General features: G+C 35.1%; 1 protein-coding gene across 2 annotated transcripts in view; it reads left to right on the top strand.

The window, feature by feature from the left end:
- Otogl (otogelin like) overlaps nt 1–19,744 on the top strand; it is a 124,283-nt gene that overhangs the window by 82,276 nt on the left and 22,263 nt on the right. For both annotated transcript variants that reach the window (XM_078053101.1, XM_078053100.1), the window contains 10 exons: nt 2,012–2,129; nt 6,459–6,538; nt 6,852–6,920; nt 11,204–11,277; nt 12,857–13,034; nt 13,291–13,433; nt 13,871–13,894; nt 13,985–14,077; nt 15,162–15,351; nt 18,054–18,268. In XM_078053101.1, the coding sequence (XP_077909227.1) occupies nt 2,012–2,129; nt 6,459–6,538; nt 6,852–6,920; nt 11,204–11,277; nt 12,857–13,034; nt 13,291–13,433; nt 13,871–13,894; nt 13,985–14,077; nt 15,162–15,351; nt 18,054–18,268 (1,184 nt within the window). The remainder of the gene's footprint in view (nt 1–2,011; nt 2,130–6,458; nt 6,539–6,851; nt 6,921–11,203; nt 11,278–12,856; nt 13,035–13,290; nt 13,434–13,870; nt 13,895–13,984; nt 14,078–15,161; nt 15,352–18,053; nt 18,269–19,744) is intronic.

Genomic DNA, 19,744 nt, shown 5'->3' with positions numbered 1-19,744 from the left:
CAAGATGTTTATCTCTGTCTTTTGATTTCAAGGGTGTCTGGTTTTATTGAACCTCTAGAGAATTTCCCTAGTTTAGCAAAAGCCGGATCTTGTTTCTGTAGAGCCTTACAGCAATTAAATTGCTAGAGGTCTATAAAAATTGAAAGAGTTTCAGAAAATAGCCTCACTTCCTTATACAATATTTAAAAGTCATGTTCTGTTTTCAAAATCCAAAAGATTGATTCCACCTTAAGTCTCCCAAGCAAATTATTTCATCTTAACCAACTCAACCCCCAGAAGCAGTCTCAGAGGGAGAACTCCTTTGTATTGTGCATAAGTTCTTGCAAACCTCTCAAATCTTTGGATTAAAAAGAATTCAAACTGGCTTCAAAAGTTTGCCTATTGAATAGAGTTCTTGTATTCTATCAAAGGTTCTAAGTCTGGCGGGAAGTTTTGCACAAATCTAGCTGCCAGAGTTCTACCCTGGTGAGGGTCTCTAAGCCGGGCAAAAGGAACTCCAAAACTTCTACTACTGGGATTCTTAGTTCTAGTTTGATAAAACAGAGGTCCAACAGGGTAACTTTATTACTTTTGTATAGGCAGCAAGAATTAACAGAAGCCTAGGGTCCTCAGTGAACCAGTGCCCCCCAAGGCTTAGGAAAATTGTCAAGGGCAGATGGTGTCTTATTTGTTCATGAAGCTGCACTTCAGCTGAGGGACCCCAAATGCAGTCCACTCTGGATTCTGTACTCTAGGGCCACTGGCATTGCTGAGACAAATTTTCCTCTTTTAGGTGGGAGGGAGGCAGAATCTGGGCTGTCCAGATAGTTCCTCTTTATCTCAGAATGCTAAATTCTCAGAGCATTGTACACTTATTGTAGTAACTGCAGGTGGGAGCCAGCTAAGGTCATCTGGGGACCTGTCCTTCTGCAATGTGCTCTTGAGAACAAGTCACCGACATGCCTACACCTCATTGCATAGATCACATATAATCATTTTACTTGAATTTACTTAAAATTAAAAGTTGAAGTTTACCAGCCTTTGTTTTCCCTTTACTCTAGAAATTTACTCTATGAGAACCAGACCCAGCAGGCCTGCTTATGACTCAGAGAACTGCAGCCAATGGCATCATTAGAATTTCAGAAAGTGATCTTTGTGGGTTTCCTAAACCTAGGAAACTCTGGTGGGATGCACTATTTTTTGTCTTAACACTAATCCTCTCTCAGGATCCATGAGCCCAGGAACTCAAGATTAGTTTAGATGAATAGTCGCTCTTCAGGAAGTCTTATTTTCTTTGCCGTACTTGAATTTTATATCCCAAGTCCATGAACCATACCAGTGTCTTGAATTTTCTCCCCTCTATGTTCTTTTGTTCAGAGAAAATTTTGAACTGCTACTGAGGTGCTTCTCTAGGATGTAAAAAGAGGAAGATATTGGCAGTTTATAGGAGAAAAATCTTCAATCAGGACAGGTGTTATAACTATAAAAATGTATTATTCAAATCCATTCATTTATTCTTTCATATTCAAATAATATCATGTAGGAGACGAGGTACTAAATTCTTACTCCAGATTTGTGGTTCTGACCCATGAGTTTGGTCTTGCCATTTTCCTAATTGTTTGAAGTTGGCAAGTCTCTTTGTGGCTTGAAGCCTTGATTTCTTCATTTTGAGATTGGAAATAATATGTACCCAAAAGAGTTCTAGCAAGGATAAAATAGAATAATGGAAAAAAATTACTTTGCAAAAATTTAATTGCAAACAAGTGGTGTTGGCACTTTATTCTGATATGAAAATCAGTGAAAACTCATTAAACATTCGAGAAAGAAAGATTTAGAACTTTCCTTCTTCCAACCCCTTCTTTTTAAAACTCTTTGGAAGATAGATTAATATTTAGATACATTATCTGAGCAAGAAGTGCTTTGGTCATCAAGCCATCAAAATATTTTTATACAATAGCTTTCATATCATAAACTATTAGTTTTTAAGCTGTGCATTAAAAATGGATACAGTCTAAACATTTTTTTCCCCCAGAAATCCAGGCAGCAGTGCCTTACAGGAGGATGTGTGAATGGAGATACGAACCTTGTGCCTCTCCCTGTTTTAAAACATGCAGTGACCCTGAAGCACTAGCATGTAAATTTCTTCCACCGTAAGTAATGTTTACCACTAAATAAGCAAATTCCAATATTTACAGTCCTCTGGTCTCAGTAAATTCTGTGTTATATTTTAAAACATTCTCATGAAAATTTATGTATGCAAAATATACTAATTCATGACTTTATTTTATTTTGATGAAAGAGAATTGTTGAGGGTTTGTTTTGTGTTAGGAATTCTTGCTGCCAGGGATACAGTATTATAACAGAATAGATAAAAGTGCCTGCCCTCATGAAGCCTGTGCATTAATAGGTTGAAGCAGAAAATAAACACAAGTGTAAGTATATAATGAAACATACTGGTAGATTACAAGTTGTTATGGAGTAAAAGAAAGGAAGGTGAAGGAGACAGAGTATAAGGTGTGTCCATGTGTTTGCTAGATTAACTTGGTGGTCAGGGAAGAATACACTGACAATGACATCTGGTCAGAGATGGGAAGGAAGCAAGGAATCTGATCTGAGAACAGTTCCTGGCATGGGAACATGCCTGGTGTATTTGAGAATTAACAAGGAGGACATTGTTGGAGCCAAGTGGATAGAATTGAGTTGTAGAAGAGACCATAGTGGTAGGCAAATCAGAAGAGGCCTTGCAGCCTGTTGTAAGGACTTTGAGTAACACAGGAAGGCTTGATATATTTTGGAAAGAAGGCTTGATATATTTTGGAAAGGGGAGTCACAAGATCTATTTATATTTTTTAAAATTAGTTTGGCTCTTGTATTGTGAATGGGCTGATGGGGGCGGGAGGACAGGACAGGGAAGAACTGGTCAGTTATAAAAACAACAGAAGATGGGCATTTGACTAGGTTGGTAGCCTTGGGCATCAGAGAAGTGATGAGATTCTGGATGTAATTTAAATTTAGGACCACTGGGGGTGCTGGTGGGTTTCATATGAGTGAGGAGAGGAAGAAGAATTAAGGACTCCAATTTGGCCTCAGCATTTTGGGTAAAACCATATGTAGCTGCCACTTTTGTAGTCAAAACTGGTCAACTATTGGTAATTTCATATAATTTGATTTCATAGAACATTGTGTTGCCAGTTGCTGAGATAAGAACAATGTCAGGAGGAACAGCTTAGAGGAAAATTGTAGAATCTTCTTTTGAGGATATTGTGTAAGACTGAAAATTGTTCATTGAATTTAGTGACCTGGATACTAGGAAGAAGCAAAGTAGAATCAGAGCATGTAACTAGCATTTTTTAAACAAAGAGTTTGCTGTAAAGGGGAACAGGGAAATGGATCAGTAGGAGGAGGGAATATTTTTGAAAGCATCATTTTACATGAAATATCTATGAACTTTTACTCTTGGTGAACACCAGCCTTCCAGAACATCCTTAGAGAGAGGAATGCACTCAGAAACAAAGGCAGATAATGAGAGTACAATGGGATGAGGTCTAGAGAAGTAAATGTAACAAATAGCATATTATGTGCTTCAGCAGGATATAAACTGTCCTGTAAAATGCACAATCTCATTCCATTTGCAGAGGAGAAAACTGAGGCACAGAGAAGCTACACAATTTGCTCTAGGTCACACAGTTTGTAAGCAGGGAAATCATGCTTTGAACCACTATGCCCTGTTGTGCGTCAAGTTCTATAGAAGAGGGAAGGAAATTATATTTCCTTTAAAATAAGAATAACCTCCCCCCCCCCCTTTTTCCTATGAGAAATCTAATCCTTTGCTTGGACCACTCACATTCACAAGTCTTTTTCCTGCTTCTTCTGGGAAGTATCAGGAGGCAGGGATACCATAGTGGCCCCACAGTGAGGCTCATCACTGGGAGGGCACACTGGGAGGAAGACAGCAGAGGACACACCTGGCCCGACATTCTAATGGAAATTGAGCTACATTTTGAAGTGTTATTTGGCTAGTTTATTTCTTTTTGTGACATGATCGATCTCCAAGGTGATGGAACACAGTTCCGTAATGCTCCCAGCTTACTGGCCTGCAGCTATTTGTCTTTGGGTATAGTTAGAAGACTCAGGAAACTTCACCCCTGCCAGGCTGCTTCTCCTTTCCACCTTCATCTCTGCCTCTGTGTCCTTGCCCTGTGTTATGGGACCTAACAACTGCCCCCTGCCCCTTGTCCTTGAACATTCAAGTGTGGAGCCATGCCTCTTCTGTGCTCCTGCACCCCTCCTCCGTGTGTCCCCAACAGCCTTGTTCTAGGTGATTTCAGTTTCTGGCACAAAGCGAGTGTTAAAAATAAAAATATCTAGTGAAAATGAGAACTCTTCATAAGAAAATATGTCAAATGGCACACCCTAGAGCGCAAATGCAAATTGTTACTCCCATACGTAAGATTTATTCTAAGAATGATTCTGTATCTGAAGCATTATATTTATCAGTGAGAAGTGGAGTAGATTAACATCTGTATGACAAAATAAAGAGAAAGCTAGAATTGTGACTATAAAGACATTTTAAAAGGGTTAAATTAATAGTTGTTAGAAAATATTTTAAGAGTATGCTGTGGTTTTTATGGGTACAAAATCATTGCAAAATAGTTGAGCTGCATAAAAAAATTAAAGGTGACTTCACTTAGTGGTAACCTACTGGCTGAAGTCTTTCCAAAAATCAGAATGTTAATTTTTTTCCTTCTGCTTGATAAAATTTAGAGAATAGGATTTTGTGCCTGTTAAAACTTATTCAAATTTATTTATGGAATATACAATTGGTCACCTATAAGCTAACTATTTATATTTCAAAAATTATTATAACGGGCATGGTGGTGCACACCCGTAATCCCATTATCTTGGGAAGCTGAGGTTGGAGGATTGCAAGTTCAAAGCCAGCCTCAGCAATTTAGCAAGATGCTAAACAACTTAGTGAGACCCTGTTTTAAAAGTAAAATATAAAAAGAGCTAGGTATGTGGCTCAGTTGTTAAGCATCCCTGGGTTCAACCCTTGATACCAAAAGAAAAAATGTCATAATCCATGACTGTTGGTGCTCCTGTCATCCTGTCAACTCTGGAAGTTGAGGCAGGAGGATCTCAATTTCCAGGCCAGCCTCTACAATTCAGCAAAACCTTGTCTCAAAATAATTAAAAGGGTTGAGGGTTTAGCCCAGTGGTAAAGCACCCCTGAGTTTAATCCTAAGGACCACACCCACACTAAAATTAATAGGAATGAGGTATTCAAGAGATTGCTAACTTTGTCTCATAAAGGCTCATTCTATAACAAGATAGAAAAGAGTTTTCCTTGGATTTTAGTGTTGCCTGAATTTGCTTGCACGAACAGTGCCCTCTAGTGGTCATATTGATCCGCAGTGGAGCAGCCTTGACCATTTTTGTCCAAATTCTTTATTAATAGATCAACCCAAGGAAATGTTTATAAAATACTAAAATTATTATTATAACTTGATAGTGTGTTTGAGATGTATAGTAAAAAGCCTTTTTATAATAATATTGGCATTAATTTTCTGTAGAATGTATGAACCTAAGAATCAGATTTGATTATTGAAAGATCACATTTATTTCCTTAGAATCAGAATAAATTGGACTCTGAACTTTAATTAGAGAAGAGAGAAATGTAACCTCAGTCCTTATGTTAGCTTTATTTCCTTAGTAGAATACTGTTCTAGGTGTTGTTTCCTGAGTTCATGGACTGTTGAAATTTGAGACTCTTACTTGGCATCAGACAAGGACTCTTCTTGTTACAGACAAGGACTGGAGATATTTACCATGGCAAAATGTCCTGGGGCTTCAAACTGGGGCTCCTGTGGGTCATACGCAACCACTTCCTCCCGTGGGATTGCCACAGTGGGGTACAGACACCAATGCTTTTGAGAATACAGCCGATGACCCTCCCCGGCCCTGTTCTCACAGGCAATTCACCAGAGGTCTGGATTCTCTTTTCAATGAATGTAGGTTTAATAATAGACAGGGAAAACCCCTGAAGATGCTATTTTTGACCTACAGGCATCTTGAAGGCAAGGATAGTCTAAGATCATGTCAGTCCATTTAGATGTAGGGGAATTTAGGAATAGAAAGAAATAACACAACTAATATAGATTAGCATATCAATAATTTTTTTCCTGTATTTCCAATGATTTATAGAATGTGGCCTTAATGTGCCTCAAATATAAGTGTATATTTTGAATGTTTTGGATTCAAATTGTGCCTTAATCATAATGATTCTTTATCATCTACTTGCTTGTGATTTTGTAAACTGAAGTATGATGGAGTGGTGGGCAAATGGAGTTCTCCTCAGAGCTTGACAATGGGGGACAGAAGAATTTTAGGAAGGATGTATCTTATTTTCATATATTCAATGCAGTTTTTGTTTTGTGCATTTTACATTTTTCTCATTTGGTTTTTTTTTCCATGTAAAGGGTTGAAGGATGCTTGCCTTACTGCCCTAAAAATATGATCCTTGATGAGGTCACGCTCAAATGTGTTTATCCAGGAGACTGTAAGTGTGAACCTTGCTTAATTTACTCTGACAAGTGAAAAGCATGAATTTTTTTTCCTCTATGAAGCAGGTGGTTGTAAATCAGAAGTTTTAGACAATAAACTCTCATAAGCCTTTAAATATACTTTCCATGGGTTTTGTGATGGTGTTATTCCTAATTGCTTTCTAAATCATGTACTTCTTACCTCTCACATCCCTCCTGTTTTTTTCCTCCAAAACATTTTCTTTGAAGGAAAGAGCCCTGTGTGAATTATGTGGGTCTTACTGTACACAAATATAAATTAAAGAAGAGCATTTTTTTGTTTCTTTGTAGGCATTCCTGTGATTCCCACAGAGCCAACCTTAGTGCCACCAGGTGAGCTCTCTCTATCCATGTTTTCAGGTATCATTACAAGGTTAGACAGTAAAATGAGCATTCCATAATGTAAGTCTTGGCACACTTAACAGAGCTGCAAGCATTAGGATAATCCCATTGACTAGAAAACCCAGAAGGTACTTTTGCTTCATTAAGGAATTGTTCATGGGCTCAACATGTCACATTTTCTACAATGGGGGTCTGCATACTCTTTTAGTTAGAATACTACTAAGATTCTACTAGAATTTTCCTCAAGTTGCCCAGAATTTAGGTTTTTCTAAATCCTACTTAAAGTTGCATAGTGATTGAATTGGCTCCAAGGAGATGCAGATGTAATTCAACTTTCCTTTGGAGCCTCTATTGCCTTTTTTTGTGTTCTGTCCCTGGCTCTAGTAGCCTTGCCTCCCTCTTTCACTCTGAAACTTGCTTCAGGAAAGAATTTAATAAAATCTAGTGAACTGGGGCTTGCCAAACTAATCATATTATTTTTCCTGGAATTATTATCTAGAAAAGTTCAAATTCAGATATTTATATTGGACACGTTTTAATTGAGCATCAACTGTGCCAGCATCTGTCCTGGCACTGAGGGCATGGCAGATAAATCACAGCCCTACCCCGAATAGCTACTAGTCCACAGTGTATTAAAGTATAGTCAACCTTCTGTATCTGTGGGTTCCACATTTGTAGATTCAACCAAGTGCAGATCAAACATTTTTGGTAACAAAGATTGCATCCGTGCTGATATGCTGAATGCATGCAGATTATTTTCTTTGTCATCATTCCCTAAGCAATACAATATAACATGTGTGTGTGTGTGTGTGTGTGAGTGTGTGTGTGTGTGTGCAGCATTTATGTTTTATTAGGTATTAGAATTCATCTAGAGATGATGTGTATGTGGGAGGATGTGTATAGGGTATATGAAAATACTATGTTTTTTTTTATATGAGGAACTTAATTGTTGTAGATTTTGGTATGTGTGGGAAGTCTGTAATCAATCCCCATGGACACTTTGGCATGATTGTAGTACAATCAGGGTACCTAGGAACAGCACATGGGAGAGGCATTGTATTTATTTTGGAGTTGTAGTCTCAGAAGGGTAACAGAAGGTAGGGACTGTGTAGGAAGAAATATGTTCTAACAAGATGGTAACAGTAACTGTAAAAGCTGGATGATAGAGAATATTTCACATGAAGAGACATCCAGCTGGTCAGTATGTCTTGAATCTGCAGCATGTGAGGAAAAGTTCCAAGAAATAGAATAAAAGAGATTATTAGGGGGCTAGGTAAAAGGTTCATGGCAAAAAACTTGGAATTTTTTTCCCTGAAGAATTACTGAAGGATTTTAGGAGTCTTTTGACATTTTCCAAATTGTGGACTCACTATAAGCATTACTAGTACAATTATTCTTATTAGCTAACATTCATTGAAATCTTACGTGCCAGACATTGAATTAAATACTTGGCATACATGTAAACCTTATAAGAGCCACAAGAGAATGGGTTTATCACCCTTGTAGAGGTTAACAATTACTCTATTTTTGTAAAAGCATGTTTAGGTCGGGGCCAGAGATAATTTTCCAACATCGTTCGATCTATGGAGGGAATAAGTTTATTAAATAAGACTGAATATTCTAACATCCAGGGCGTAGATTATTAATTCTTCTAAGTGCTGCTGTCTACTTTGACCTGATAACCGCCCCCCATCAATATTTAACATGTATTGCAAATGTGTAAAACTATTTAATTGTAACTATACTTCATGACCCTCAGGGATAAGAAAAGTAAAGCTGTTTCTATTTGTAGATGACATAGATAGATAGGTAGGTGGATAGATAGATAGAGCTATTATCCTAAGGAATCTGCCAAAACCTATTAAAAATAATAAATGAGTTCGCCAAAGTTGCAGAATACAAGACCAACATAAAAAAATCAACTGTATTTCTATACACTAGCAATGAACACTATGAAAAGAAAATAATTATATTTACAGGAGCATTGAAAAAGAATAGCATACTTAGGAATATATTTAGCAAAAGAGTTGAAATACAGACTTAAATCTGCAATGAAAATTACAAAACATTACTGAAGGAATTGAGCAGTTAAAGTAAATGGATTTGAAGATTTAATATTGAGATACTAATACTCTCAAATTTGTTTTATAGGTACATGTAATCCCTGTCATAACCCTAGCTTGTACTTTGCAGAACTTGACAAACTGACCCTAAAGCCATATGAAATTACAAGGAATGTAGTATAGCCAAAACAATCTTGAAAAAGAAGGAAAAGTTGGAAAACTCACACTTCTCAATTTCAAAACTTACTGAAAGCTGCAATTGTCAAGACATCTTGACTATTATTTTATATCTAGACAATTCTCATAATCCTTTGATTATTTTAGATAACAATGCACTCCTTCACATTTAGACTGCTGAACCTCCTAGTCACGAGAATTTTCCATGAATTTGTGCTTTTATTGTACTAGAACTTTGTATTATCTTTCTTTGCCTGAAAGTTTGTGGTAATGGAAATAAACATATTTAAGTCTATTAAATATCATGCTCTGTACACAATACAACATCTAATACATGTATCATGAACTTTGCTCCTAAGACCAAGGAATTTTTGTTGTACTTTATCTATCCTTCAACTTGGGAACTACAAAATAATAACAAAAATGGGAGTTATCTGTGGAAACTATTTAACCAAAAGTGTAAAAGTTATCTATTATGTCATTGTGGTAGGCTGAGTAATGGCCCTCCAAAAATGTCCAGGTTTTAGTCCCTAGAATTTGTGAATATGTGACCACACATGGCAAAGGGCTTTGTTGATGTAAAGATGCTCATCAGTTTTATGACTGGATCTGAAAATGGGGGAAACTAACCTAAATTATCCACATAGGAGACACGTTAGAATCAGAGAAGATGACAACAGAATCAGAGAAGAGAGTATTGGAGATGTTAAGTTAGTGTTATAAAGGTGAAGAAAGGGAGCACAAGCCAGGGAATTCAGGCAGCCCATGGAAATTGAAGGCAAGGAAACGCATACTTTAAAGCCTCCAGAAAGAATACAGCCTTCCTGATTCCTCAGTTTTAGCACTTCTGATCTCCAGTTCTGCTAAATAATAAGCTGGTTTTTAAATAATGTTTTAAGCAGCACCAACAATTTGCTACAGCAGCAATAGGAAACAAATACTATGTTTTTAAATACTATCAATGATGGACATTGCAACCACAGCGTGGGAAAATTTCTTCTATTATTCTTATCTCTTCTGTAGTCCTTCAGACTGAATGTTTTAGAAATTTCTCAAGTTCTGCTAAAAGCATTGTAGTGCCTTACAAATGTATCTGCCAATTGTGTCTTCCCTTTTCTTGGCCACTCCTTCACCACACCCACCGATGTTGTCCAAAGTATCACTATTCTGTTTGCAAGGAACACACCAAGGTTTCACCAGTGGAAAGGGACCAGCTTCTCTAGTTATTTTGAAAATGCAATAAGATTTGTAACTCCTGAGCCTGGAGACACCACTGGTATTTTTACCTGTTCGAACAATTGTGTTAACACGCTAAAACAGTGAAGGTGTTTATAGACTGGGCATTAAAATGTCATATTTGATATAAGGAGAGCAACCAAGAACAGAGCAGGGAAGAAGAGCAGGAGAAGAAGATCACCATTAAACAGGGACGGGGGGGGGGGGGGAGGGGAGAAGGGAGAGAGAAGGGAAATTGCATGGTAAAGGAAGGAGACCCACATTGTTATACAAGATTACATATAAGAGGAAGTGAGGGGAAAGGGGAAAAAACAAGAGAGAGAAATGAATTACAGTAGATGGGGTAGAGAGAGAAGATGGGAGGGGAGGGAAGGGGAGGGGGGATAGTAGAGAATAGGAAAGGCAGCAGAATACAACAGACACTAGTATGGCAGTATGTAAAAGAGTGGATGTGTAACCGAAGTAAATCTGCAATATGTATACGGGGTAAAAATGGGAGTTCATAATCCGCTTGAATCAAACGTATGAAATATGATATGTCAAGAGCTTTGTAATGTTTTGAACAACTAATAATAAAAAAAAATACAAAAAAAAAAAAAGCCAGGGCTCTGGAATCAGAATTCCTGGTTAGAATTCTGCTCCTGTCACTTTTCAAACTGACTTCCCAACAGCTTAGTTTCCTTATTTGTAAAATGACGATAGCATTTTTATCTCCTTCACAAATGAAATAATCTATATAAAATTCCTTAGCACACTTTCTATCACATGTATTCCATGCATGATGAATACCATTCCACTAATGAATTTCATCTTCATTTTTAGTAGGTCCAGAAATGATTACCCCCTCAGACATTACTGTATTTGACACACTAATGCCTACAACAGGTTTGGAATGTGAGGTATGACTTTTTATTTTCTAATAGCATTGGCTCTTGTTTCACTCTTCAAATAGCATTAAACTTCTTTGGGTTTATCATTGCTAAAAGATAATGATAATAATATGAATTACATTTTAACAACTATGTTTTCTTAACTGACAGATAATTCTTATTGATTATGTTATAGTCACAGTAGTAAAAGAAAAATTAAATAAGAACCTAAATGCGATTTCCTAATAAAGAGTCATCTAGTGTGGCCTTCTCCATCCATCAGGCATTCATAAAATATTTATTGAGCAGCTACTATATGCCAGACATTATGCAAGATGATAACAATATATTGGCAACCAATAAAGATAAAAAGTCATTGGCCCCTAGAGCTAATAGTTTTCTAAGCTGATACTTGAGCAAATATCTTTTTCAAATATGACACTCATTTTGATAAACTAGCTATTTATTTAGTCAATATTTATTTAGCATCATTTCTGGCCAAGAACTGGTTAGCTACTATTGGTAAAGTATAAAAGCAGGCCAAACTTCCTGCCTTTATGGAGTTTGCATTATATTGGAGTTTCTGAGATTGCCAATAAGCACAATATGTCACATTAAAATGTTCGAAAAAGTACTATTCAGGAGAGTAATGAAACTATTTTCAATAAGTTTGTTAGAAAATCTCTACTGATTAGGTAATTTTAGAGCAAAAGATCTAAAGAAGTTGAGAGCTGAACAATGCAGAGGACCAGGAACACAATGTTCCAAACAGGGGGCTGGCAAGTGAGAATAACTGGAGACAAGAATGTATCTAACATTTAAAGAATAAGAAAATAAAGCTGGGCTTGCTGGGGCATGCCTATAATCCCAGCGGCTTGGGAGGCTGAGACAGGAGGATCATAAGTTCAAAGCCAGCCTCAGCAAAAGCAAGGCACTATGCAGCTCAGTGAGATCCTGTCTCTAAATAAAATACAAAATAGGGCTGGGGATGTGGCTCAGTATTTAAGTGCCCTTGAGTTCAATCCCTGATACCCACCCCCCCAAAAAGATAATAATTATTATCATACTTTCAAATAGAATATGATTTATGAACTTTGAAATCTTTAACTCATATTTATCTGTAAGTTTTAAACTATATATTAAAATTAACTTGTAATTATACTAATCATGTGCTATTAATGTCACATATGAATTTTTAATGAGATATTTGGGTAGGATTAAGTTGTGATTTTTTAAACCAACATGAACAGAAGTTATATTCATATACTAGCTCTACATAACATAATAGGAAAGACTGCCTGCCATCATACAAATTTGCTTACCAAGTGCTAACCTCAGAATGTATGAAAGGACTTTATTTTGTCTGAGTGTATGGGTAATCCTGACGCTAAATCAATATTAAAATAAAACTTAAATTAAGTACATATTGAATATTATAGAGAGGACACATCAACAAAAACTTGTAGTGAAATTTTTAATTTTTTCTTTCAGAGTTTTTGTATTTAGGAAGTATACACTATAGGCAATGGGATTGTGAAACTAATACATCAACTGAGAATATTAGTTGAAAGTAGGGAAAAACTTACTACTTTTTCTCTTCTATTAACAGCCCCAGCAATTTGATCCTGTATATAACTGTAGCCAATATATATGCCTTAATATGGAATGGACATTATACAACTGGTCTCTTAATTGCCCAAAGGAAGTAGAAATGCCAGACTGTGGTTTCCGGGGAAGACCTGTTCAAGTGAACACTGATATCTGCTGTCCCGAGTGGGAATGTCCTTGTAAGTTTGCATTTCTTATGTGCTGGCTAAACTTTTAAAAAGGGGAGATTGCTGTTTTTTGGAACTGATCATGTCATTATACCATTATTGTTTTTGAGCTTTCTTCATTTGATTGAAAAATTTTTGTTTACAGTATGTGACATTTTGAGTTGCTTCTTATCAAATGTAAGGCTAAGTTGAGAGATTTTCTTAAAGCAGCTATTACTAAAAACAAATAGTTCATAGACTAATTCCACTTTACATCACTTTATCTTAGGTCGATGTTCCATGTTGTCAGAACTGAGCATTATTACATTTGATGGAAACAATGCTGCACTATATAGTATGGCTTCTTATATCTTAGTAAGAATTCCTGGGGAGATCATAGTTGTTCATATTGAAAAGTGTTCCTTGAATCAGGTAGGTCCTAATCCATTTTTGTGGTCATTTCCTTATAAATATATAGTTGAGATATATTGTAACATTTGAGATTTTAAGAATAAAAAGGTGCTTGAAACCTTATATTGATCTTCTGATATTTAAATAAAAGTGTTTTATGTAAACATATCTAAAGGCATATCATATTACTCTAAATGATGTTTTTAAAAGTCAAGTAATGAATTTCTTTTAAAAGTGTTTTTTGGCCAGAATGGATAGTGGGAAATGACTGCTAATAGGTATAAGGCTTCTTTGGGGGATGATTAATGTATCTTCAAATGGTTTGTGGCTGCACCATTTATGAATATATTATAAACCACTGAATTATATACTTTAGATGGATTAATTGTATGTTATCTGAATACTATGAAATAAAGCAGTTAAAAATTTTAAAAATTATGTTCTGTACTTCTTTTCAGAATGGAAACTCATTTAAAAAGCTAGTGAGTATTTGCAAATTATTTAACAAATTCATTCTGTTTATGATTTAAATTATGTTCAACTTCATCTAATTTTTATTTTTTCAAAATAAGGCTTCCTCTGGAAGAATCTCTGGACTTTGTTTTAAGAAGTTAAATGTGACAACATCAGTAAATAAAATTCTTGTCAATAGGGTAGCAAGAAAGGTAAGAACACAATTGAAAATTTTCTTTACATGACATGGAAATAAGAAATTATATGAAAACATTTGGAAAAAGAGGAAAATTAAACGTATCAGTGCAGTTTCATTGCTCTTATGGATAATCATTCTTTTCATGGGAAGCCTAAAAATGTGTTTCTTAATATTATTATATTTCTACCTCCATTTATGTGCCAACTGTTGCATATATCTCTTTCCTGTGAGGTTAACTTAAGGGCCTTGTTAAACATTCTAATGCCCCTCAGATAATACGGATGACCAAGATTCTTCATAACAGAGTTAATGTTTGTGTTTCAAATCATACAAGGTGGAAATGATGTTGAAAAGAGCAGTGGCCCTGGGGAGCACAATGAAAACCACTTAGAGAAGAAGAGGTGGGGAGGGCTGGTTGTGAACTGTTCATATCACTGAATTTTTGATGAATGATTGATTGCTAAAATGAGAAAAAAGAAAGAATATTTACCTTTATTGTAGTAAATGAAACAAGAACAATGTGTTATGAATAAGCTTGAAAGGAGTCACTTGCTTCTGAACGAAAGACCCTTATCATAAGAACTGTATGTTTAGGATGTAAGAGTGAGTTATGAGCTGGGTTCTTAACTCAGATCTGAATTGTCCTCTCTAAAGTGTAAGAAAAAGATGTGTAAAGATTTTACTTAAATTGGCTGAGATGTTATAGGCTTTCTGAAAATAATTATATTAGTTAGCACAGGTGCATAGGTCCATATAAAAATAATTTTCTCTTTAATTTGATCTGAAATCGATGATATTTCATCTAGTTACCAATTTCCTGAAAGGTATTATCACTACTGTGTCTTTCTTTTCCTAAGTTACTTGTGCATACAAAGCCAATTGTCATTCAACAAGGGGAAGAAAAAAATAGTCTTCCTTATCTCTCTCTTTTTTAAAACTTATTCAGATATCCCTTAGGCTAGAAAAATAAAATTTTAAACATTTAAAAATTAGTCCATATTAAAACAGAGTAAATGGAATAATCTGTATTGTCCTGAATTTGATTAGTGTGTATTTAAATAAATACCTTCCTACCAGATGTATTTATATTATTCTAGGTAGAAGTGGATTCTATTGTTGTGCCTTTGCCCTTTTCAAATCAAGAACTGTTCATAGAGGATTCTGGTACTATGTACATGATTACTACCCCAGCTGGATTAATCATCAAGTGGGCTCATCTTACAGGAATCATAGATATTCACTTCAGCTTCCGGTTTAACTTGTCATCCTATACAGAAGGACTTTGTGGTGAGCACTGATCTTAAGATCTTTTATTTCTTCTAATATTTCTTTTCCTGCCCACAGTACATTGTTTTGAACACTGTTGGCCCACTTTTCAGACTTGAGTTGTGATACTCACTTTCAGTTCCCCATGTGAATATTGAAGAAAGCAGAGGCTTTCAATAAAGGGCTAAGAAAGCAAGAAATAACAGTTTAGCTTGAGTATTTCATGGAATGAATGTTTACTATTATTATTATTACTATAATACTTTATATTTCTACTAACTCTTCTTTATTGAGAATTAATAAAGTATCAGGCATATTTTAACTCACTTTATTTTAACAACCCCTAATAAGATAGTACTAGTGTTGTCCTAATTGGTAATTGATAAAAAATAAAGCATAGAAAGGTCACAGGCTTAAAATCTTTGTTTCTTCCTTTTTGTAAAGGTTAAACTCAGGAAAATTTTATGTCATATTGAAAGAATACAATGTTCTGAATACATGTCTCAGCTTGATTATGAGGTGTACAACTTATATGTACCTTTACACTTAGGCTTAATATTGTAACATGTTACATAGATATAAAAGTCAAAGGAAACAAACCAAATATATCGGTGGGCATATAACAAATTTTAAAAGTACTGGCTCTTGTGTCTCCTGGAAAGGTGAACAGATATTATATTCAACTTTCTGTACATATTAAGAGATTAGTTTCCTCAGCTTTCTAGTTAGTGCAGTAATATAATTTCAAGATCATATGCAGAAATCAAAATATCAACTTGTATACATAAATTTGCATAAGATTACATGTAAATTTTAAGTTTTAATATTTCTCATTGATAGGATTATATGTGAAAAATTAATGTAGAATGCTTAAAGTGTTACTTACATAACAGATGATAAATGATAATTTGTAAAATATACATAAATTTTAACTTCATTAAACATTCAGTAAAAGTTTCTCCATTACCTTCTGAGTGTTTGATATTATTTTTGATGCTAAAAACTCAAAAATGAATATGACTAAGCAAGTTCTTGCCCTCAGAAAATTAAATGAAATGACTGTTTCTTTTTTAAAACACAAATATCTAGTAGAAAGTTTTGCTAAACTGATTTGCATATTTCCTTACAAAAGAAAATGTTTCTTGTCATGGACTTCAGCAGTGACTTAAATTTATCATGTGGAAATAGTTAAGTAAATGTAGTTCAATAGTTATTATTAACAACTCAGACTTTGGAAATGGATTTTTTGCTATGATTTAGCACTTCTGAATGATATGATTTTTGTTTGATTTTTATAGTTTCTTCCTCCTCTGCTCTCATCTCTTGCTTTTAAGGTGATAGATACTCTGCTAGCTGAATTGTTAACTAAGCAATGTAGAAAAGCAGTCTCCTAGGATCACCTTTTTGCTACCACCTTTTTGCTGGCCTAAACTCCATGACTTTCAGAGTATGAGAAAGGTAGATAGTTAAAGGGTCATCTGAGTGCTGTCAGAACCACTAGGTTGGGTGCCAACAGAAAAAGCTGAGGTAAACAAGAGTGTTATCCAAAATGAACATGGACACCATAATGGAAAAAGCTTTATTGACATCTAAGTCTATATAACACTGAAGTCAGCTGGGGTGATGGATGGAGTTGCAGTGAAACACATTTATATTAGAAATTACCTCTCTCTTCAAAAGTCTCACCTTAAATTCTTAGCAGTTACGTTGCATGAAGTTGGGTTTTTGTCATCCCTACAAAAACCTGTATATTTGTAGGGATGAGATATCTGCAGCAGCAGCAGCCTTTTTCATCCTGATGCACCTGCTTGGTGATTAAGATTTGATGTTTGAATAAAATGTTTACTTCATATATTATAACTTACAGTCTTGGAAATTAAGAAAAGTATGTGTTAATGTAGGATGGGACTTTAGGAAAGGTATGATAAGGGATCTGGTTCTTATCTCTGTACTTTCCTTGGCTCTGTACTCCACTGGATGAAGAAAAGCTTATTCTCAATCTGGCCTTATTCAAAGCATCATAGTCATCAATATGTCATGTCACTCCAATGAAGGGAGATGGTCTGTGTCCTGGGATTCCCAGTTCAAGCCTTGAGTTTGACAATGGTTTTCCTAATGATGAATAAATCTGTGTGGTTACGTGACTGCTATAAGTTGGCTGTTTTACCTGTACAATTGCTAATATAAGGGAGTAAGGATTGACTTTATGTCAATCAGGGTCCTCACCTGGAGTGGTGTCATACACTGGACCATGGGAGTGGGGCAGTGGATAATTCCTGAAAGGGAAAGCTTAATATTTCCAGGCACAGTTATCCTGGGTGAATGTGAGCCTGGAATTCAGTCACTCAGTGTACACTATTTTAGGCGATATCTTGCCAGGTATAAAAATTTGCTCTGAACTAATGAGATGGTGGTAATAATGGAAATGTGTAGGAGGAGGATCCATCTTCTCTTTCTTATCTTTCTATGATCTTTTCATATATCTTTACTTATAGCCCCATGACTTTTTTCTTATTGGGTTAAGGCAGTTCTATGCTATTTTATAAAGGAGTTAGATATATAATTTTAAAAACCCTGTCAGTGCTAAAGCCAAAGACACATAAATTTGGAACTTTGATAAAAGAATTCATTTAAAATAAATTATTAAGCTGATTTAATTGTGCTAATTATATTTGGTTTAAGTGAAAAAAATTTTTCCCTCTAAATGTCACATTTCTTTCAAGGAATTTGCAATGAAGATCCAGATGATGATCTGAAGATGCAAAACGGCACAATTATTGTGAATATGGAAGACATAGAGTTATTTATTGAGAGCTGGGAAATTGAGAAATCTTTTGCAGTAACAACAAGAAGACCTGTTAGGAATTGTACTGAGCATGATTGCAGTCACTGCATTGAGTTATTAAATAGAAGAGTTTTCATTCCATGCCATGATAAAGTAAGCCAAAGCACCTATAAATAAGAACTGTCATGTTAGACATATTGAAAGTAAAAGCCAATAAATTCCTGCTTTTGCTATGATATTTTCCTACTGAGAATAGTTTATCTCCAAACCTTCTGCCAGTACGTTTTAGAATTCAGAATCACTTACTTTTTATAGATTTACAGATACAGGAAGGATAATTATCTTTTTTTCCCCATCCCATGTTTTGTTAGAACTGTATTTATAGCTTAAAAAAATGAAGTTCTTTCCTATGAATAAATGCCTCTAGGAGAAAAAGATCAATGGCATTTGATTACACAGTATAGGAACTAAGACATTGAAACTTTAATCATTTCCTTACAATTCTGGCCTCTTGTAAAAACTTACAAGAACTTAATTGATCTTTATTACTTGCTAGGCTTCTGACTTGAATAATTAATACATATTTTAAATAATCTATGTCATTAAAAAAGATTCATTGTTAGAGACAAAAGACAAACAGAATTTCAAAAAGTGTTTAACTAAAAATTAATGAGCATTTAGCACATAGTAGGCACAATGTTAGACTCTTGTGATACAGGAATAAGAAATTCTCCTGATGTCAAGGAATCTACAAGAAAGGCAATCTGTGAACAAGTATATTACAGTTACAGTATGAAGATCCATAAGAAACCAGATTGGAAAAGACTTCACACAGGTTTAGACATTTGAACTGTTCAGAAGGATGGGTTTTCCAGGAAAGAAGGGAGAAGAAGGAAGATCTAGACAGAAGAAAATAGTACATACAAAAAAAAATATTTGGAGTAAAAGTCCATGCAAGGAAAATAATGAAGCAGTTTTGTGCCACATATATAGAGGAAGAATCTAGGAAGGAGAGTGATGAAATTATTGAGTCAGGAAGGAGCTCACTATGTGCTAGATGGGGAGATGCAGATTCTATAGTTAGCCTGTACTATGAGTTCCCTGAGGGAAAAGTAAGGGTTTGAAGTCATGGAATAAAAAGGCATATATTTTTGGAGGTTCTCTTCACTTAGAGATTTGAGTGAAAGTAAGTTTTAAGTGTTTAAATTTTTTAAATGCGTGCACATAAAATTTTAAAAAGCAATACATTTAATGCATGTTGTTGTCACTTTAATTTATTCTTTAAAGCACCATGAATTCTAAAAATTGCATCAATAACTGAGAACTTAGAAGGTTGACTGGAAAGTTTTCAGCTTGACTCATCAAAGTGTAGAGAGGTAATACAGGGTGCCATTTAGTCTGCAATAGCTTCAACTTTTCTCTTAGGATCTTCCCAGTGAATTCGATGGCAAAAAAAAAAGAAAACTGGAGTCCAGATATAGATGAGGAATTGGACATTTGCACAGATGGATAATTATTTAATATCTCAAAATATAGTAATATAATAACTTGATCTGCTACATAGATAAAAAACCATTTTAATTGGGGACAGTAATGCTTATGTTTTCATAGTCAGGAGTAAATAGATAC

Source organism: Ictidomys tridecemlineatus, chromosome 6 (assembly GCF_052094955.1).
Source record: "Ictidomys tridecemlineatus isolate mIctTri1 chromosome 6, mIctTri1.hap1, whole genome shotgun sequence".
NCBI classification, from domain to species: domain Eukaryota; kingdom Metazoa; phylum Chordata; class Mammalia; order Rodentia; family Sciuridae; genus Ictidomys; species Ictidomys tridecemlineatus.
Note: the sequence above shows the minus strand (reverse complement) of the source record. Positions and strands in the feature narration are given on the sequence as shown.